This window comes from Dendrobates tinctorius, unplaced genomic scaffold (assembly GCF_039654945.1).
Source record: "Dendrobates tinctorius isolate UK_male_01 unplaced genomic scaffold, ASM3965494v1 ptg000143l, whole genome shotgun sequence".
Taxonomy (NCBI): Eukaryota; Metazoa; Chordata; class Amphibia; order Anura; family Dendrobatidae; genus Dendrobates; species Dendrobates tinctorius.
Window position 1 is genome coordinate 41,559,322 of NW_027361810.1, and position 21,917 is coordinate 41,581,238.

At 42.3% G+C, this 21,917-nt stretch overlaps 1 protein-coding gene across 1 annotated transcript in view; it reads left to right on the top strand.

The window, feature by feature from the left end:
* Positions 1-16,039, top strand: part of BBS5 (Bardet-Biedl syndrome 5) — a 53,607-nt gene extending 37,568 nt beyond the window's left edge. Inside the window, exons 10-12 of the mRNA XM_073545811.1 lie at positions 12,935-13,018; positions 15,422-15,445; positions 15,529-16,039. Of these exons, the coding sequence (XP_073401912.1) occupies positions 12,935-13,018; positions 15,422-15,445; positions 15,529-15,630 (210 nt within the window). The 3' untranslated portion in view covers positions 15,631-16,039. The remainder of the gene's footprint in view (positions 1-12,934; positions 13,019-15,421; positions 15,446-15,528) is intronic.
* Positions 16,040-21,917: the final 5,878 nt, after the last annotated feature.

Consider the following 21,917-nt stretch of genomic DNA (forward strand, 5'->3'; position numbering starts at 1 on the left):
GCTCTGCCATGCTCCCAAACAGTGTTTTACCCCCACATATGGGGTATCAGTGTACTGAGGACAAATTGCAAAACAACTTTTGGGGTCCAATTTCTCCTGTTACCCTTAGGAAAATAAAAAATTGGGGGCAAAAATATCATTTTTGTGGAAAAAAATGATTTTTTTATTTTCACGCCCGGGCGTTATAAACTTCTGTGAATCACTTGGCGGTTCAAAGTGCTCACCACACATCTAGATAATTTCCGTGGGGTGTCTAGTTTCCAAAATGGGGTCATTTGTGGGTAGTTTCAATAGTTTAGGTACATCAGGGGCTCTCCAAACGCACATGACACCTGCAGACCATTCCATCAAAGTCTGCATTCCAAAACGTAACTACTTCCCTTCCGAGCCCCGACGTGTGCCCATACAGTCGTTTTCTCCCACATATGAGGTATCAGCGTACTCAGGACAAATTGGACAACAACTTTTTGGGTCCAATTTCTCCTGTTACCCTTGGGAAAATAAAAAAATTGGTAACTAAAAAATCATGTTTGTGAAAGCCTCAGGTGCACTAACATATCTGGAATCCCTAAATTGGTGTGTTTCATCATGTTGGATGTTATTTTGGGAAATTTCAAGGTTGGCTTTGTCATGTCCTTTGTAAACGTATTTAAATAAATATTTTACACTTTGAATGAAAGCACATATTTCTACATTAATATGGCACTTGTATTTGGTGAGTAAAAATGGGTTATATGGAACTACCCATGAATTGTCAATCGTCTTAGAATGGTGTTCATATGTTTTGCCAATGGGTCTGCAGTAAGTGGGATAGCCGTCCTTTTCTTTGATGGTATATGGTTGGTATTGTTTAGGGAAACCTTTGCTACACTTTCCAAGATCCATACAGGGAGAATTAGGATTGTGTTCTCCACAGGGACCATGAATCATGTGTTGAAGAACAATGTTATGGAGCTGAGGGTAGATTGTTTCATCAGGTATTTCAGCCCCGACTATATTGTCTATGTCCGCCTCAGTCCGTAATTTAGACAGGCTGTCAAGAATAATTAAAATATGAGCGTGTGGGAGACCACGCTTCTGAAATTCAATGACATGGACCATTGCGGTGACGTTTCCAAATAATCCACTGCTAATGTCTTTTAAGAGGGATTCCAGTTCAATTTTAAAGACGCGTGCAACCAAGTCTGGTCTATGTTCAACACGCTGCCACGGTTCTAAATGTGTAGTAATCTCACTCCACTTAGGATTACATGTCATGGTGATAAATAGATCTGGTCGACCATACTTCGTAACAATAGCCATAGCATCCTGGTAGCGCTGCTGCATGTTTCTTGGACTGCCTTCAAAAGAAGATGGTAAAATGACAGTTTTTCCAATAGGGATGCCCTTTTGAATCGATTTTTTTGAGTAGATGTTCTTGAAGGAGGCAGTAATCCTCCACTTTTAAATCTTTTTGGTGGTTGCGGATGTAATGTAGGCGATTAGCTTCGATTTTGACATAAGCATCTACTAAATATTGCTGTGTTAGCTTTCCACCATTGAGGAGTTGATTAAATTAATTTCTGACAGATAACATATAGCAATAGTATTGGAGCTGTGTGATCCTCCGCGGACTTTTGCATTGTTGTTTGAGTCCATCATGCCATCCTTGGTCTCCATAAGGGAAAAATATTGGATAGAGGAGTGTAGCATTTGGTAGCAGAGATACCTTCTGATAACAACTTTACGCTCTGCTGTCAGAAGGGTAAAGTCCATGTACCCATACTACAATATCCTGATGTCTTTACACGTTTGCTGAAAGGGCAAAGTGAATTTAGCAAAAATGTCATGGATAATATTCGAAGTATTAACAGTTCCTTTGCTTTTGCCTCCATGGGTGCAAATATTTCACCACCTCCTGGATATGGCCCATACTGTTTCCGCATACATGGCCAGATCTATCGTAGAACTGGAACACTAAATCCCTCAGATGACCAACAACGTGCATTTGCCCAACTTTACATTCTCGATACCGCTACCGCAAACGAACAACGCTTACGATGTAAAGAAAATCAAAAATGTCATCCTACATTGATGAACATTATTGCCCTTCAAATCCAAACTATTAATCCTTTTGTGGCAGCTTATCAAATGTTACGTGATGTGGAAGAACAAGAAAAAATTAAATCTCTACAAAACGGAACTGTCATGCCAAACATCACTATGGCTATTAAACAAGATCGTACTCAAGACCCTTGACGCTACAATAATCCCACTGTCAGTGAAGTAGCAGTCGTGTTTTAAAATGACAATGGTGAGCCACCTTTCAATAGAGACATATTAATTCATTTAAAACCTGATCCCCACAACCCTTTAGCTCCAAAAACACAACAAATTAGCATTCTCCATAGCAATTTGGATGCCCTCCTCATTCTGAAAGGATTCATCCCATCTGATTGACCTCCTTTTGTCTCTACCTAAGATAGCTAACTGCTTTCTACTAACCCTTGATGTTCAGGCCCAATATACCAACATTCCTCATGATTTGGGGGAGGAGGCGGTTCAACAGTATCTCTTGACTGATAACTTTTTACCCCATTTACAGAAAGATTTTTTAAAGAATGCCATAATGTTTATTCTCAATAATAATGTTTTTTCTTTTGAGAACACGTGTTACCGCCAAGTGAGGGGCTGCGCGATGGGGATGAGATTTGCCCCCAGTTATGCCAATCTGTTTATGGGGACTTTTGAGTCCAGTTTCATCGCGCAGTCCCCACTGGCGGTTGGTAAGATAGCAATGTATTGACGTTTCATCGATGATCTTTTTATAATATGGACCGGTACCGAGTCAGAAGCACACACTTTCACTCAATCTGTGAATTTGATAATTGTGGTTTGAAATTCTCCTGCAACATATCCAACACACAAATTCAATTTCTGGATCTCTTGATTAACGTTGATCATCATGGCCGAATCTCCACTTCCACTCATTTTAAAAAAAGTGGACTATCTAAGCTTCTCTAGTGGCCATCTCCCAAAATGGATCTCTAACATCCCCTATGGGCAATACTGGAGGGTCTGCAAGAACTGTACCAATGATACCGACTTTCTAAAAGAGGCCAAGATCCTGGAAGGTCGATTTATAAATAAGGGTTATCCCAAGAAACTATTGCAAGATGCTTTCACTTGAACCAGTAGTTTCACACAAAAAAGTTGTATTGAGAGAATTAAAAATAGAAGTAAAAACAGAATTGACCCACAAGAGAAGGTCGAATCTCCCAATTTTGTGAAGTGGAGCCTTACCACCACTTTTAATAAATCCCATACCTATATACGACATCTACTCAAGAAGTATTGGTTTATTTTAAAGGGTGATCCGATCTTGTCAGGACACTTACCGACTTAACTTACCACCATTTTCAGGTAAAACAGAACCCTTTGGAATCTTGTGGCTCCCAGCAATACTTCTGTGAGGCAGCCATCCCTCTCCACTTCCCAGGGTTTGCCTAATCCAGGTTGCTTTGCTTGTAGGGCCCCAAAATGCCTCTGTTGTACCTCCATTTTGAATGGGGTACAACATTTTAAATCTCGTACTACTGGAACTACTTTTAAAATCAATTGCCATGTCACCTGTCAGTCCAGCTACGTTATTTATCTTATCGAGTGTGTCTGTGGGTTACAATATGTGGGTAGAACCATCCAGGCCATGCATAACAGACTCAATAAACATCGCCATAATATTAAGAACGGATTTTTATTGCATAGTCTGTCTAAACATTTTTCTTTTAGTACATAATAAAAATCTGAATTCATTAAAACTCACGATTATAGATCACTCGGGATGACGTAACAGATCGGTATACTAATCTCATTAGAAGAGATAGTTTTTGGATTTTTAACCTTGGCACTCTAACCCTTGAGAGGTTAAATCTCACAATTGAAAAAATTAATTGAGGTCCGCTGGTTATCTATATGTCTCTTTTTTTTATCTCTTTGAGTATTTTTATTGTCTACAGCTGTATTTCCTTTTTAGGTTTATTGTGATTGTTTTTACTTTTTATATACTCTTTTATGGCTTTATTTGTTTTATTCTGATTTTAAAATGTATGATGTCATTAATTGCCCACTGCCCCCCATTGGTCACTATTCTTTTAAATATTTGTTCCCTGTCTAATGTTTGTACACTGTCACCTGAGGAAGACAGCTTCTGTCTGTCGAAACGCGTTTTGGATATCTAATAAAGGACTGTAATTTTATACTTCTAACACCCTTCCAGTGTGTGCGCTCCTTTAGACCGGGTTCATTTTTAGCTCTGCAATTTTTTTTTCCTCTGTTGAGGTTCCTGGCTGGAGCTGTACCTTTTCCTTAATCACGCCTGGCTGGCGCTCCTCTTTGGACTGTCTCACTTATCGCCTGATCAAGAAGATCAGAACAGAGGGAGTACCAGTGATCCTAGTCGCACCAGATTGACAGCGACAGGCATGGTACGCAGAACTGATACAACTGGTCGCCGACGTCCCCTGGCGACTTCCAGATCGCAGGGATCTATTCTCTCAGGGCCCGATTTACCACCAGAACTCCGGGGCCCTGTCTTTGACGGCATGGCCGTTGAATCCTTGATTTTAGCTCAGGCTGGGTTCTCTCACGACGTGATTTCCACCATGATTAGTGCTAGGAAGCCCGTGTCCACGCGCATCGATCACCGCACCTGGAAAACCTTTTTTTCATGGTGCAAGGATCATGGTCGATCCCCTCTGGTGTTTTCCATTCCGGCCATATTGGAATTCCTTCAATCCGGATTAAAGTCAGGCCTCGCGCTTAGCTCGCTCAAGTGCCAGATTTCGGCCTTGTCAGTGCTATTCCAATGCAAAATTGCCGCCAAACTTCAGGTCAAGATGTTCATTCAGGTAGTCTCCCATGTGGTGCCTCCTTATAGAAGGCCATTGGAGTCATGGGACCTTAACCTGGTTCTCGGGGCCTTACAGGAGGCTCCTTTCGAACCGCTGCAGGACATGCCACTGACCGTCCTCTCTTGGAAGCTGGTCTTTCTAGTGGCAATTACGTCAATCAGACGAGTTTCGGAATTGGCGGCCCTGTCCTGCCTCCCTCCGTTCCTGAACTTTCATCAGGACAAGGCAGTTCTCAGGACGTCCCTGTCCTTCCTGCCCATAGTTGTATCCTCTTTCCATCTCAATGAGGAAATTGTTTTGCCATCCTTTTGTCCGGCACCAGTCCATCGCATTGAGAAGGCCCTCCACACCCTGGATGTGGTTAGGGCTTGGAGACGGTACATCTCGCGGACGGCTCCCTTCTGCAAGTCAGATGCCCTGTTCGTACTTCCAGAGAGGCATAGGAAGGGTCTAGCCGCTTCAAAAGCAACGCTAGCCAGGTGGATTCGCTTGGCGATTCAGGAATCCTACCGTGTCAGGAACGCGCCTGTCTCAGCAGGGATTAAGGCACCCGCTACCCGCTCAGTGGGCGCCTCTTGGGTCATTCAGCACCAGGCCTCGGCAGAACAGGTCTGTAAGGCTGCAACTTGGTCCAGTCTGCATACTTTTACAAAACATTACCAAATTCATTCTCAGGCCTCTGCGGATGCAGCTCTCGGCAGACGCATCCTGCATTCGGCAGTACCACAGTGTTAAGTTAGTGGTACTTGGGGTATTAGCAGATGTATGCTCCCCACCCAGGGACTGCTTTAGGACATTCCACTGTCTGTGTCCCCCAATGAGGCGTAGGATAAATAGGGATGTTTGTGTACTCACGGTAAAATCCTTTTCTCCGAGCCAATCATTGGGGGACACAGCACCCACCCTGTTTAGCCTATTGGCTCACTGTAGTATTCTTAGGTTTTGACATAGTTATGGTTATTGTTGACTGTTTATGCTCCTACTGCTTTTTTCACCGAACTAGAGAAGTCTCATCCAGCGAGAGGGTGTATACTGCAGGGGAGGAGTTAACTTTTTTTCTGGTTTAGTTAGTGTCCTCCTAGTGGCAAGCAGCATAACACCCACTGTCTGTGTCCCCCAATGATTGGCTCTGAGAAAAGGATTTTACGGTGAGTACACAAAAATCCCTATTTTCATTTGGGCCACGCAGGGCCTCCTTGCATATAATAACCAGAGAATTATAATAACGCTGTTGTATATCCAAGTTGATCACAGATGCATTTAAGATAATTTATACACTATACTCTTTTTCTCTGTATTATGTTAAAGATATATCAAGTAGAGAAAAAAAAACAAATTCCCCTGTAAAAGAATTACAATAATAAACAGCCATATACCTCACCTGTCCCCTGTACTCTCATGACACTCGTCCCACTTTTCTGGACTGATATCAGACCGCTTTTTTTTTTTTTTTTTTACGGTGATGGGTATGAGTCCTTAAACTAATGACAGGAAGAACAAAGGAATCAGATTTTTACACTTGGACTGCTCAATTAAATCGGAGAGTTGGAAAGTCCTTCATACACATTTGATTGACAGCTGGACCGCTCAAAATCAGCTTATTGTATAGGGGTACTTGTATACATTCATCACTGAGTAGATCACAGTACATGCGGAGCAGAAGGAAAGGTCTTTCCAGCTGGACTCTTATCACTTTTATTTATTAATAACCACAATCTCATAGAATGCAATATGGGCAAAAAACGCCAAAATTTAATATGAATACACACAGCCCCATATATTACCAAGGGAAAAGACGATAAATTGCCCAAAAAATTTTTTGGGGATAAAACACCTTTATTAGGAACATACATAAAAAATGGGTAAATTTCCAAGCAATGGAACGCAAAAAAAGGAGCATATCAAAATCCAGGACTGGATGTACAACATGAATGTGAAAATGCACACAAAGAAATATTTCTGAATAAAGAAATATATCAAAGTGGGAGGCAATTATAATTATGGTGCTTGAACCTCTAGGTTCAAGCAACATATTGTAATCTGATTTCTTATATTTTATTATTGTTTAATAATATGCAAATCTGACAATTATTACAATAATTTTAATGCAAAGTGCACTATAAAATATATCACAACCGATGAGATAGCAATGAATGTAACAATAAATCAATATAGCAATCGCTGAAAAAAGGAACATATATGAAATGCTCCTATGCTGCTTTGTTAAACATGATTGCATCATGTAAGCAAAAAGACATCATTATGGTAAATGTGCAATAAAGAAAAATCAGAATATTCTGCAAAATTCACAAAGTGATTTGTGCAAAAAACACTATTCAGTAAGCACCATAAAAATAGCTGTGCAGAGAAAGCAAAAAAATGTCTGCATTGCTTGCAAAGTGACATGTGCAAAAAAAAAGGGGAACATGAGTTTAACAAAGCAGCATAGGAGCGTTTCATGTACTGTATGTTCCTTTTTTCAGGGATGGCTATATTGATTTATTGTTACATTCATAGCTATCTCATTGGTTGTGATTTATTTTACAGTGCACTTTGCATTAAAATTATTGTGATAATTTTGTAATCGTCAGATTTGCATATTATGAATTATAATTGCCTCCCACTTTGATATATTTCTTTGTTCAAAAATATTTCTTTGTGTGCATTTTCACATTCATGTTATACATCCAGTCCTGGATTTTGGTATGCTCCTTTTTTTGCGTTCCATTGCTTGGAAATTTACCCATTTTTTATGTATGTTCCTAATAAAGGTGTTTTATTCCCAAAAAAATTTTTTGGCGATGTATCGTCTTTTCCCTTGGTAATATCTGGGGTTGTGTGTATTCACTTTTATTTATTATATCTGACATAACTTTTCTGTTTTGCATGTCATAAAACTTTAGTAGATGCTTAAAAATATATTTAGACCTCATTTATCACAAACATAGAAAGTTACTGGAAGGCTTAGGTGTAGTCTACAAAACTGCTGGTACATAACTGCTCTGTGAGTCATGATAAAGGTCTTTTCAAGAATCTCTGTATAGTGTCCTGGAGAAGATTAGCTGTACCATAAATAAAATGACAAGCTGCAGTGCTGTCATTTATTCATGGAGACGTGTCTGCTACTCAGGGTGGACACTTCACATTCACAGTTTATGACTAAGCATGACCACTCGATTTTGAGTTAGCAGACTGTTGAAATCCTTTTCTAGGATCCTTGTGTCAAGAACACTGCACTGAACTTTCTCACTGAGCCAGTGCCTGTGTCCTAAGTAAAACAAACTGTGCTCAGAGATACCTGTGGAGTGGGCAGCAGCAGAGAAGGTGCGTACTTCAGAATAGCAGGACCTGAAGCACGTGACTGCTGGGGGCGTGGCCTAAACCTCAGCGAGCTAGGAGCTGCAGGAAAACTCCTAGCAGGGTAACTACGGGACATAGTTACCAAGGGGCATAGACAGGGATGAAAACAGATCAAGCTGGGGTCAAAGCACGAGATAGCACGACAAAACCAGAGGATTAGACAGGAAGGATAGTCAGGACGTAGCCAATGAGTCATACACGGAGATAGCTGCAAAGTACAAGAGGAGAGAGCAGAGAGTAGTCAGGTCACAGGCAATGAGTCATACACAGAGAGGGTAGCGCAGTACAGAATCAACAGACAAACTCAACGGGGAACAGAACCGGGTCAGAACCATATAAGCAAGCTATAAGACAACGAACAGGCACACAGGGGTCAACACACTCGGCCAAAGGCAAAAGTATAACTGATGGGGATGGGAGTTTCTCAGGGGTATAAGATGCTCTCCCTGAACCAAAGAGAGGCCACAATAATTAACCCCAGGCATGCAGGTCAAAGCCTGCACTGGGCGCCAGACATTAACCCCTGATGTGCAGGTCAAAACCTGCACTGGGATCATGACACCTTGACTATTAGCTAAAGCTGCAGGTTTCCACAAAGACCTTCTCTTTTTCTGTAAGACGCACCAAATACGTGCGGTAAATAAGTAGTCTATTGATTTCAGCTCATTATACTTGTGGTTGTGCTTTCCAGTGTGATGTCTATCCTGGCAGTGGTATAACTAGAGTCCAATGGGCCTTGGTGCAAGATTTGGACCTGGCTCCCTGCCTCCGCCGTATGTTTGTCAGATGTATGGGCCCTTGTAGCATTCTAAATTTTATTTCTTTTTCCCACCAGCTCATTTTCCTATTCTTTTGCATCTTTGTCACACTTAAATGTTTCAGATCAGCAAATAAATTTTAGACATTTTAGACAAAGATAACATGATTTAACATAAAATGCAGTTTTTAAATGAAGCTCTTTATTAAGGGAAAAAGAAATTGTCAGGAACACCGCACTGCACTTCCTCACTGAGCCAGTGCGTGTGTCCTGAGTACAAAAACTGGGCACAAAGATACCTGTGGAGCGGGGCAGCAGTGGTGACTATGCATGCTCCAGGCTCACAGGACCTGAAGCATGTGACTGCTGAGGGCATGGTCTAAACTCCAGAGAGCTAGGAGCTGAGGAAAACTCCTAAAGGGGTAACTACTGGACAATGTTACCAAGGGGCACAGACAGAGACAGAAACCAGATCAAGCCAAGGTCAAAGCACGACAGTACCAAAGGGTTAGACAGAATGGATAGTCAGGACGTAGCAATAGATCAGAAACCAGAAAGTGCAATAGACGGTACAATAGGGACAAACTATAATGGAGTAACGATAGCCAAGCCAGGAGGTCAGAACCGGAGAAGATGATAGTACCAAAACGAGAGACGGAGTACAGAGTGAGGGGACAGACCGGGTCATACACGGGAAGCAAACAAGCAATGCAGTATACACGCACACCAGGGGGGTCAGACCCACAGCCAGAACAACAGTATAGCTGATAGAGAACCTTGGTAAAGAGTGAGTATAAATACCCCTCCTAGATCCAGAATGAGGCCACGTACACTTGACCCTGTGAGTGCAGGGCAAGAACCCTGTTCAAACCATGACAGAAATCTAAACCTACATGGCTCTGTGAAATAGTGATTGCACCCCCAACTATAAATTAACTGTGGTTTATCACATCTTTTGGAAGCTGAGTTAAAATTCCCTAACCACACACAGGCCTGATTACTGCCACACCTGTTCTCAATCAAGAAATCACTTAAATAGGACCAGTCTGACAAAGTGAAGTAGACCAAAAGATCCTCAAAAGCTAGACATCATGCCTCGATCCAAAGAAATTCTGGAACAATTGAGAAACTCTTTGTGTGTCTATATATCCCCCATTGAGGTGTGTGAACCTTATCCTGGTATAATTATATCCCCCATTCCTGGTATATATATCTTCCATCCTGGTTAGGGCCGTATTTGCCACTAGGCACCAGAGGGCAGATGTCTAGGGCGGAAGGCTGCATGGGGTAGCGCCATCATGAATTAGTAAAAAAAATAATAATTTCCCCCTTCACCTTTGGACCAAGTGTCAGTATCACTATTTTAATTTGGTGGGGATATCTAGATAGCTACTGTATTTCTCTATCTAACTCAGATCTATAGATGTATCTATGCATCACATCCTATACATAATCTAGGGTGTCATATTATTTATATAAACTTTAAATTTTTTCAGAAAATAAAGTATTTATTTCCTTTGTGTGTATTGGAACAATGCAAAAAAAACAGGAAAAAAGGCAAAATTGACATAATTTCACACACAAAAAAAAAAAAATAGTCCAGACAAAATTGTTGGCTTTTTCCAAAATTGGAGGTAAACAACTTTGTTTCAAGCATGTGATGCTCTTTCAAACTCATCTGTGGCAAGTAACAGGTGTGGGCAATATGAAAATCACACATGAAACCAGATAAAAAAGGGGAGAACGTAAACCCACAACCCCAGAGCGGCACCCGTCACTAAACTCTGAACCACCAAACCTGTAGGAAAAAGTGTCCAGTGGAGAGATCACTTCATATCTAGTAGCTCATGTTTCTTCATGACACTACCATGACCTCAGCACCGCACACGATTATACAGGCAATCCTCAGCTCTATTTATATGCCAGTATTGGAACAAACTTTTACTTTAGGGGGACAAAAAAAAATCAGAATTGACCTGCTGACAAATTGACCCGCCCCTGCTGACAAATTGAACACATCCCTGCTGACAGAAATGACCCGCCCCTGCTGAATATTTAGGAGAAATTCATTGAAAAGTATTGAAAAGTCGGTTAGTTGTTTCTTTTTCCCACCAGCTCATTTGTATATATCAATGAGCAAGAGCTATGATTGGCTGGCTGTAGAATGATGCATCTGCAGCCATCTTCTAGACGGGATCGTCATTCCGACAGGACAGGTTGGCTGAATGAGGGACGTGGCTCCACATATTAAGAAAATGAGGCCAAGCAGTTCAACGAGAAATCCTGGTATAAGTCCCTCGTTCTGCTGCTGTTCTTGCATATAAAAAAAGTAACGGATTCTACTAATCTTCTCACAGCTTCTCCGCGTGGCATCTTCTTCTGAAACTGGCAGCTGACGTCAGCGTGCAAGTGACGGGATTGCATGACATCACTGCCATGCGCACCCGGTCACGTGCACGTCAATGTCAGCTGCCGGAGTCTGATTGGCTGGCTGGCAGCGTGTATTGCAGTGCACAGACCCCTGCGCCTCAGTACACTTCAGCTGAACGTGCGTCAGAGGACTACATCCAGTTGAAGTTTGAGCTGGCGTTGGCGGGCTCCTCTCCCTCTTGGGCCCGGTCGCGATCATTGCGCCACTGTTTCATGGTGTTGGTGGAACCTCAAAGCTGTTGATCTGGATGAGCAATTCTTATGCAGCACGGACAGGTGGTACTGGAGCACCAAGGCAATGGGCAATGTGGGGGGAACAAAATTGGCAGATGTGGCAGAGAAGGAACAATTACAACTGGATCAGCTGAACTGTAACAGCAGCAGAGCTGGTTCAGCGATGTAGCAGAGTTGACTCTACGATACCTTACAGTGAGCCTGTGTAGCAGAGTAGGGTTAACGATAAGAAATAAAAATAATAATGTCCTAAAATAAAGAGCGTTGGTGTCCTACCTACCGCTTAACTAACATTGGCAGCTTATGTGTGTGTCCTGTGTGTCTTTAGTCTCACGTGCACTTTTAATTAGGAAGTTTTTTCCTTTTTAATATGTTCCAATAAAGTAGATTAGTTTTATTTTTGGCTTTTGTATACCAAATTCTGGCCTGCTGCAAATAATTAACGATAAGAAACCAGTGTAGCAGAAAAGAGTTTCTGCTTGATGCAGCAGTTCTTGAACCCCAGAATAGCAGAGTCGGACAGCTGAGCTTGGTGGAGTAGTGTTGTGGCAGGAATGCCAACTACCAAAATACTCTGGTAGTATCCTGGCACTTGCACCAGGTTTAAATGACCCTGATACATGACCTCATCAGAGTGCCTTGTTTTGCTCCAACAACCAATTGAGCAAGAGAAGAGATGGGACTGGTCGGCCGCGCTCGGTGGAAGAAGAGGTGGGCAACATCTGGTGGCTACTTGTAGATTACAGCTCGTCATTCAAGGTGCCAACAGCAGAATACTAACAGCTTATCACAGAGGGATCCATTAAAATAATAGATTGTAGACATCGAGTTAATCAAGTCTTACTTTTACTCTTAACAATTGTTAGATAACTATCCTGTATCCCAGTGCTGTAGGGCAGAACAATGCCTATCAGGGGTGTACATATTTCTGGTAGATATGCTGCTGTATGTTGAGCATGAAATCCTGTTCCTTTTCAAAGCAAGACTGACCACTCTTTCTATGAGATACAAATGGATATAGAAGTTATCCTGCTCTTGATAACCAGACTCCTGGAGGCGATGCTTACATCCTTGCTGACAATACGAAGGATGAAATCTGTGGCATGGCTGCAATGACACTCTGTAGATTTTCCATTTCAGAAAATCCATCTCATGTAGACATACACTAAAACTTTTAACAGATACAGAAGGGTTTTTGGAGGGGGCATAAAACAAAGGTTTACAACAAAAAAAGCAAAAAACTTACTTTTGTTTTATTTTTCAGCCCCAGGCATTGGAGGAACTAACGATTGAACAGGTTCAGGATGATGTGGAGATAGAAGCTGATGAGCACACAGATGCCTTCGTGGTAGGTGGTTAGAAGGATGTCCACCCTAAAGGCCCCCATATATATTAGATGGTTATTGGCCGAACGATGCTTCACCTGATCATTCAGTCAACAGCCATCTCCTCCATATCTCATTTCTATTTCTGGGAGAACAAAGCGATCGGCAGTCCGAAATCAGACCGATGACCATCTCCCCTGACAATCACTTGGCTCCCCCCATACACATTAGAGTGTCAGCCGAGTCTGAAGCTAACATCTGCTGCTGTCGCATTAGTCTAGTGTTTTTGGTAGACTTAAAGGGAATCTGTCACCACATTTGACCTATCTAAACTATTAATATTGAAATACAGGATATAGAATGCTGAAAAAAGTCCTGACCCCGAGTGTCTCATACCTGATGCCTTGTTGCTGAGAAATCATCTTACCACTTTATATAAATGACCTCTTCCAGGCTCTGGGGAGGACATTGCCTGAAAGATAACTCTGCCTCCAGAGCTTAATGGTTACCAGTGTCACCAGTGTGATGTGTAATGGTTACTAGAGTTGAGTGAATTTGTTCGAAAACGATCGCCGAATCCAAATGTGCCATGTTCGTGCCTTATTGGTACCCTATACGTGCCAAATTTATGTTTGACATTTGTTTCAAAACTGATTCGTTCATTTCTACTCCCATTGACTCCAAATGGCTTTCGGTTATGTTCAGCAATCTTAATTCGAACCAAATATTGAAAATTGTGCTCAGCTCTAATGGTTACCAGTGTGATGTGTAATGGTTACCAGTGTTATCAGTGTGATGTGTAATGGCCGCTCTCAGCTCTCCGGATCTTACTGCGCAGCTGTGTGTGATTGTAACTGACACATCTGCAGGTTTGCAGGTTCCTCTCAGCTTCCATCTCACAGTTGGACAGTATGGTAATATTAATACCTATGTAGGAATATCAAAGGTATTCACAAACCACTCGCACATATATAACAAAGGAAGGCTCAAGTAAAGAGGAAGATGGATCTGGTAAAGGGCAAAGTTTGCAGCTCACACCTGTTAAAAATGGCTCCCATATTTAAGTAAACGTCTCCAACGCAAATGACCATAACAAAGGAACATAAATATACATGTCACAAAACACTGCTACTGCTTACCCATGTTGTAAATTAGAAACCACCTTGGGCACCCTGACGAGCGCTTCGCAAGAAATGCTTTTTCAGTATATGGGAGCCATTTTTAACGTGCATGAGGTACAGACTGTGCCCTTTACCAGATCCACCTTTCTCTTTACCTGATCCTTCCTCTTTTTTTTAATATTAATTTTGTCATTTGTATATAGTTTTAAATATGTGCAATAAGAATTTTTTTAGATGTATATTTTATATATGTGTGAGTGGTTTGTGAATATCTTTGGTATTCATATGTAGGTATTAATATTGGAGGAATCCACCCCATTGATGGTTTTCTATAAATTGATGGTAAGACTGACATGAGTATGTCTCTAGCCAAAACTAGTATTTATTTATGCTCTATGAATATTTGTGTGGTCAGGGTTGCAATATTGTCGCAATACCGCAGAGCTCACAGAGAGCTGCAAAGAATGTGTTTGCAAGAAGACCAATTTCTCCTGTTCTGTGTTAGTTAATTAGATTTTCTTAATGTAGAACAGGGGTGGGGAATCTTTTTTCTGCCAAGGGCCATTTGGATATTTATACCATCCTTCGGGGGCCGTACAAACTCCGCCCACAAAGTACATCCTGACTCTGGCACTGGTTTCATGACTTAATCTTTCATTGCATGCCCTTCTGGCACTGGTTTCATGACTTAATCTTTCATTGCATGCCCTTTAATGTTCAGTAGTGAACACTGCGTGTGTGTGCTAACAGAGCAAGAAGAAATTAATGAGCTTGTGGCAAACAAAATACAGCTCCTTGCCCAAGAGTGCAGTCCCTGAGAATCTGCTCGGGGGCCTGATAAAAGGTCATCGAGGGCCGTAAATGGCCCTGGGGCCTGAGGTTCCCCACCCCTGATGTAGAAGATCAAGTATGATATTATCACAACATTCAGTTTCACATTCTTTGATTACCACCACGTTCCCACGGTTCCAGTAGTGGTGTCAGTATGGACGGTATGTCACCGTTGTGACCAAGTGTTTTAATGTACAGTGTACATACTATCCATGGGATTTCTTAGAACATTATAAAACCATTTTAACACTGGAATTGGACATGCAGTTTTTGAGGCGATCTCTTGAGCCAAAGTCCATAGTGGATCCATCATGGAAGAAGAAGTAAAGCTAGAAGGAGAAATACTTTATAAATAATTCATTTGATTCCGAAATGTTGAACCTGTTTCTAGAAAAACCACGTGTGTGAGCAGACATGGAATTTGTGGATCACAAATGTTCTACTGATGCAGTATTTTTGTTCCCTTTTTTATAGGCTTATTTTGCAGATGGAAACAAGGTAAGTTTCAGTATTTGTAGCATAAAGTGTTATACTATCCTAGCAGATTTGTAGATGTTTCTTTTTTTTTCCTGTCCTTCAAGCAACAAGATCGTGAGCCGGTCTTTTCTGAAGAACTTGGCCTCGCCATTGAGAAACTAAAGGATGGTTTCACTCTTCAAGGACTATGGGATGTCATGGTGTAATACTTTTTTTTTCAAGCTGTTGGGAAAAAAGTTAAAAAAATCTAGAGATTATAAAATAACAAAACAACTTTGTATCTTGGTTTAAAATACATTTTGTAAGATCGTCTTACTAGGTCAATCTTGAGTGGATCTACTAGTACATCTGTTAAATATGTTACGTACTAGTCTACCAGAGCAACCTGTACATACCAGTATATCCATCATCATAGTAACTACATCTCTGAGACGGTACGGGTCAGGAAATTTCTATTTCTATGTTTATTTTGGATATAGAAAATTTTAATTAAGTCCTGCTCCGCCTGTCATTTATATATATATTTTGTTTATTCCCATTATTTTTTTTAAGCATTGTAAAATAAAGCAATGTTATGTAACGTAATAAAGCTTGAAAAATGAAATGTCAACAACATTTATTTCTCTTGGTGTTTTTTCTTTGTTATGATAATTATGTTAACATGTTGTTTAGTATTTTTTCTGTTTTTGTATGATCCTTTTTTTTCGATCTTCCAGTGCCCTCATAATAGTGATAGCAGTAACAGTTAGCTACTATTGTGCTTGCTCCACAGCTGTAGAGGTATTCCCATCTCCATAATCCTATCCCATTATGTAGTAGGTGTAATAATAATGTTATTGACAAATACCCCCAATTATAAATGTACTATAGTCCTTCTGATTCACTATGTTGCTTACTCCATGTGCAGGGCGTTGCAGTAGCTTAGATATCCAATGGTTACAACAACTAACTGTCACTATATGAGTAGTTGTAATCATGGATACCTAAGCTACTGCAACGCCCTGCACATGGAGTAAGCAACATAGTGAATCAGAAGAACTAGACTACATTTGTAATTGAAGTTTAGACTTGGGGTAGCACGGTGGCTCAGTGGTTGGAATCCCACCAAGGACATCTGCAAGGAGTTTGTATATTCTCCCGTGTTTGCGTGAGTTTCCTCCGGGTTCTCTGGTTTCCTCCCACATTCCAAAGACATACTGATAGGGAATTTAGATTGTGAGCCCCATCGGGGACAGTGATGATAATGTGTGCAAACTGTAAAGCGCTGTGGAATATGTTAGCGCTATATAAAAATAAAAGATTATTATTTTTATTAAGTTATTTGCTAATATTATTATTATTACAACTGCTACATATTGGGATAGGATCTTGGAAGTGGGAATACCTCTTTTGAGGTACATTGCCTCTGTATGGCAGGGTTCACATAAGCGTTTGAGTCCGCAGCGTGGTGCTGCAGACTTTTTTTTTCTTAAGCTCCGCCTACTTCCGCATGCGTCCTGCGTACCTATCTTTAATGTTGGGTACACAGGGACATGCGTTGTATGTGGATGCATCCCCGTGTGGCGTTTTGACATGCCCTCCGAACGTAACAGCAAAACGTCAAAATGCCGCACTCCACAGTTTTGGCATCCTGAATAAAACTCTCCTTTAGAAATATGATAGAAGAATCGATGGTGAAGAAATCTGCCTGAAATTCGTACTCAGATCGGTTTATTGAGTAATGATCACCTGCCGGTGCAGCTGTATAATAATTGTTATATGTTTCCGTAGTATTCTCATATTATCTAGGAATAAATGCAAACCAATTTAACTACTTGTGGTCATCGGATGGGGTCAGGTCGGATGTTTCCTGCCGTGTCAGATGTTTAGCATTTTCTTTTTCCTTCCAGTATAGTGAGAATTAAGTTGTGTACATTGTTATAACCGGCACACTACAGCTGCCGTTCTTACAGATCACCGGCCACCTTCCAACATATGCGCAGCTAAACATGGACACACGAGTTCTTTGCTCAGCTGTTGTTTTAGCAGCTGACTGTCTCGGTGCGGTATAACAGGAGTGTGACAGTTCTGTGGCAGAATTACCGGTAAGTGGAAAAACATTACTTATAGGTGAGTGAATTGTAAAAGAAAGAAAAAGCTTTAAAAGGGGTTTTCTAACTTTTCCTTAGAATAAGCCACCAATATCTGATCTTTTGGGTTTCACTCTCAGCTATGTCATTATTATTATGCTTTGCTTATATAGCGCCATCATATTCAGCAGCGCTTTACATATATTAAAATCACTGTCCCCATTGGGGCTCACAATCTACATTCCCTATCAGTCTTTAGAATGTGGGAGGAAACCCACACAAACATGGGGAGAACATACAAACTCCCTGCAGATGTTCTCCTTGGTAGGATTTGAACCCAGGACCCCAAAGTAACAGTGCTGATCACTGAGCCACTGTGCTCCCTCAAGCCCAACTGATTACAGGGGCTTTGACACTACCAAATGTACGGTCCACTTCTCTTTCAGCCAGTTCTTTATGTGACCCCAACAGTATGAAATGAATGTCCTATCCTAGCCGAGCCAAGGTTTCCCAGGAGTTATCAGTTTCCCGGAGCCCTGACCAGGGATTCCCCAGCAATCAGAAACAATATCTGTCACTTGGATAGTAAGTAAGGCAAACTGATTTCAGCCTGCAAAAAGTAGACGTGTTCCAAAATATAAGCAGAGATTAGCTCCAAACTTTTTAGACCAGTAACGTGTACAAATTGTGGCTGTGAGTGACTCCTTATGCAGCTCCATGCACTTGTCATAGCGGACAGGTCGCCTGCTGCTTACTTACAGTAGTCTTATGCAGACTAGAGCTTGATGCTATAGTGGACTAGAGGTTTGCGTGGAATACCAAAGCGTGACTACAATTGCTCCATGTTCTGTCTGTGGTGCACATAGACCAAAAAAATGTTCAAATGCTTACATGTCTCGACACCAAGCATTTTTGAGACAGAAACAACATTCTGGTTTCCCCTGTAGTGGAAATATTTTCAGGGGTTCCCCTAGGTTAATACATTTAAAAATACCACAAAGGAAGTATGGCCAGTGTCTGATCAAGGAGAAAATACATTTGCCTTAAATTGGCATACTGACCATCTCCAACATAAATCTCCAGTATCTTGGATCAGAAAGGGATGTGGAAACAATTGCTACCATACCCAGCAATCCAAATCTGGAGGGTTGTCCCATCTCTTACTCCTTGTGCATATGACGCTGTCTGTTCAGATACATTAGTGATTTCACTTCTGCAGATCCTTTATTTAGAGGAAACTAAATTTAGAAACATTGTCAGTGACTTTTTGCTGCCAACATACATGACATTACTCTCTAGAGACCCTCAGTATAGGGCAACATATCGAAAACAGATAAGTCTGACATCAGCTGTTGAACAACCATAATTGATGGAAAAAAAACTAATTTTAGGTGCAATGTTCCATCTGCAGAACAATTCTAGGTACTGTCCACTATAAAAACATAAGTTGGTTTCTTAATTACAATATGTACAGACCACGATTTCTAGACTGGCCACGAGACTCGACCCAAACTCAACAGCCTCACATAAGTCTATGAAACTGTTGAGTTTGGGTCAGATGTCCTGCGTCCTGTCCAAACATCGTGGTCCATGTGAACGGCGAAAATGCAAAACTGGCACTGGCAAAGTAAAAAAGAAAAACCCTTGTAGAGTAAGATGAGGCTAATTTATTAATAGGCTGTCACGCTCGCACCTTGGCTGATTGGCGTGAGCCGGGGGTTGTGGCCCCACTGTGACACAGACCAGACTACCCTGGAAGGGGCGTGACTAAGACAGCTGCCTTGGTCTTCTCTGGAGCCTCCAATGGTGAGGTCAGAGTTGTGCGGCAGGCAGCTGCCAGGTGCCACTCCAGGGTGGTGTCTGGCTGTGACTGCTGATCCCACTCGGGGACAGGACACCTGGTCAGGTGCGAGTGACAGGAGGGCTGAGGCACAGGGCAAGCAGACACGGCTTGGAGACACAGGGCAGGCTGGAATGGACGAGACAGCAGGCTGGCACGGATGAGACAGCAGGCTGGCAAGGACGAGACAGAGCAGGCACAGCTTGAGACACAGGGCAGGCAGGTGTGGTGTATGAATGAACAGGTAGGGACCTGTTCACACAACAGGAGCGGGTATTGGCCGGAAGGAATGGAATATGGAGGAACAGGTAGGGTCCTGTTGACACAGGAGGTGCAGGTACAGGTACTGATAGGAGGGAGTGGAATATGATGGGAGAGGTTTGGACCTGTTCACACGGGAAGAGCAGGTATGGATACAGGCAGAGGTGTAGAGTAAGCGGAGCCGCAGGAGTGCGGAGTAGGCGGAGCCGCAGGAGGAGCCGCAGGAGTGCGGAGCTGCAAGGGTGCAGAGCAGGCGGAGCTGCAAGTGTCCAGAGTAGGCGGAGCTGCAAGGGTCCAGAGCAGGTGGAGCTGCAAGGGTCCACAGCAGGCAGAGCTGCAAAGGTGCAGAGCACAGACAGGGAGGACACAAGGAAAGATACAGCATGGAAAGAAGCCAAAGACAAAGTGGCAGGGGTAGGACAGAGTTCAGACAAGGTACAGGGACAAAGACTCAAGGACCAGGATATACTGCCTCCTGGAAGGCGGACGGAGGTACTAGGCAAGACAAGGTCAAGAGCTATAGCACAGAGACCAGGATATTCAGCCTCCTGGAGGACATACAGAAAATACTAAGCAAGGCTAGGAGTATTCCTCCAGAGAAGGAGGAGATACACAGGAGAGGACCTGGCAGGCTCAGAAGCAAGATACTAACCGAGTTTAGACATTGCACAGGCAATGTTCCAGTGGATGGGGCAGGCTTAAATAGTAGAGGGCTCTAGGTAATTGGTCAGGGACACATTAGCCAGGTGCACCCTGACTCCATAAGAAGCAGAGAGTTCAGGCGCCACCCCCCTATACACACAGTCAGGAAAGATGAACACAGCAGACAGGAGATTAGAGGGACAGAGCATGGAGCTGGCATTATACAGAAATCACAGCAAGGACTGGAGCAGTGAGCAAGTTGGTGAGTGGGGAATCGGAGGCCATGCAGTGATGCCAGCAGGGTTGTTACAGTGGCAAACAATTCTTCATAAATGAAGCGCATTTCTGGCAGAAAATCAAAACTATCCTAGCCATGGGCTGGCAAAAATGTGCACTTTTATTGTGGTTTGTCCTGATGAAGTGTCACTTCGAAACGCGTTGAGAAATAAACCGCATTTCTACATATCTTGATGAACTTTCAGATATTAACCCACTCTTCTCCAGCTTTACATGTTCTTCACATTGTGAATCTGCAGCAACCCTTTTTCTAAAATTTTACAGGGTTTGAGACTTCACAACCCAAACAGTTGGGCACAACAAACTGCCCTTTGTCTCCCTGTTTTTCTCTAGGATAAGACACTATTGCGTTTGTTGTCTTCCCAGCGTCTCTTACTCGCTATTATTTTCTGGCTGTAGGAAGTTAATCCTCATCCCACCAAGCTCTGCACTCAGTTTTGAACCAAGGCACGAGTGTAGGAAAATGGTCACAAATTATTCCACAAATATGGTTAACAAGGCAGACTTGTAAGTCCACGTAATCCAAATTTTCATATTTAGACTCTGCTTTGCTGAATTCAGTGGCTTCATCAAAGGAACATCAGAATACCATTTTTTGAGACCGACACCCCAACATAGTGCAGAGCGGGAACCGGGATGTGGATTGGACCCCGTCTAATTGGTTTTGCACATCTGTATGTATAAAGGGCATAGACCATTGTGCTATCTAGTTCTTAACTGAACAGCCTTATCTTTATAAAGGACTAGCTGAAGAGCCCGGCGCTGCCCGGGCATAGTAACTAACTACGGTTAGTTATAACAAATTATAATGATTATATACTGTATATATATAAAGCTGAGTGTAGAGCCCCACCCATTCCGCATAGCCACATTCACTATAATATCCCACATCATCCTGTCAGCCAGAGCTACCGGACTACTACCCATAATATCCCACATCATCCCGTCAGCCAGAGCTACCGGACTACTACCCATAATATACCACATCATCCTGTCAGCCAGAGCTACCGGACTACTACCCATAATATCCCACATCATACTGTCAGCCAGAGCTACCGGACTACTACCCATAATATCCCTCATCATCCTGTCAGCCAGAGCCACTGGACTACTAGCCCTAATATCCCACATCATCCTGTCAGCCAGAGCCACCAGACTACTCCTAATATCCCACATCATCCCGTCAGCCAGAGCTACCGGACTACTACCCATAATATCCCACATCATCCCATCAGCCAGAGCTACCAGACTACTACCTGTTGTGAGTTCATTTTCCCCTTCGTCACGGAGGTCTGGTGAACTCCCTATTCTGGTAAAGGAAGGTAATGATTATCAGGCACCTGAGCCTAATGATGATGACTGGCTGAGTGGAGTCACGGACTGG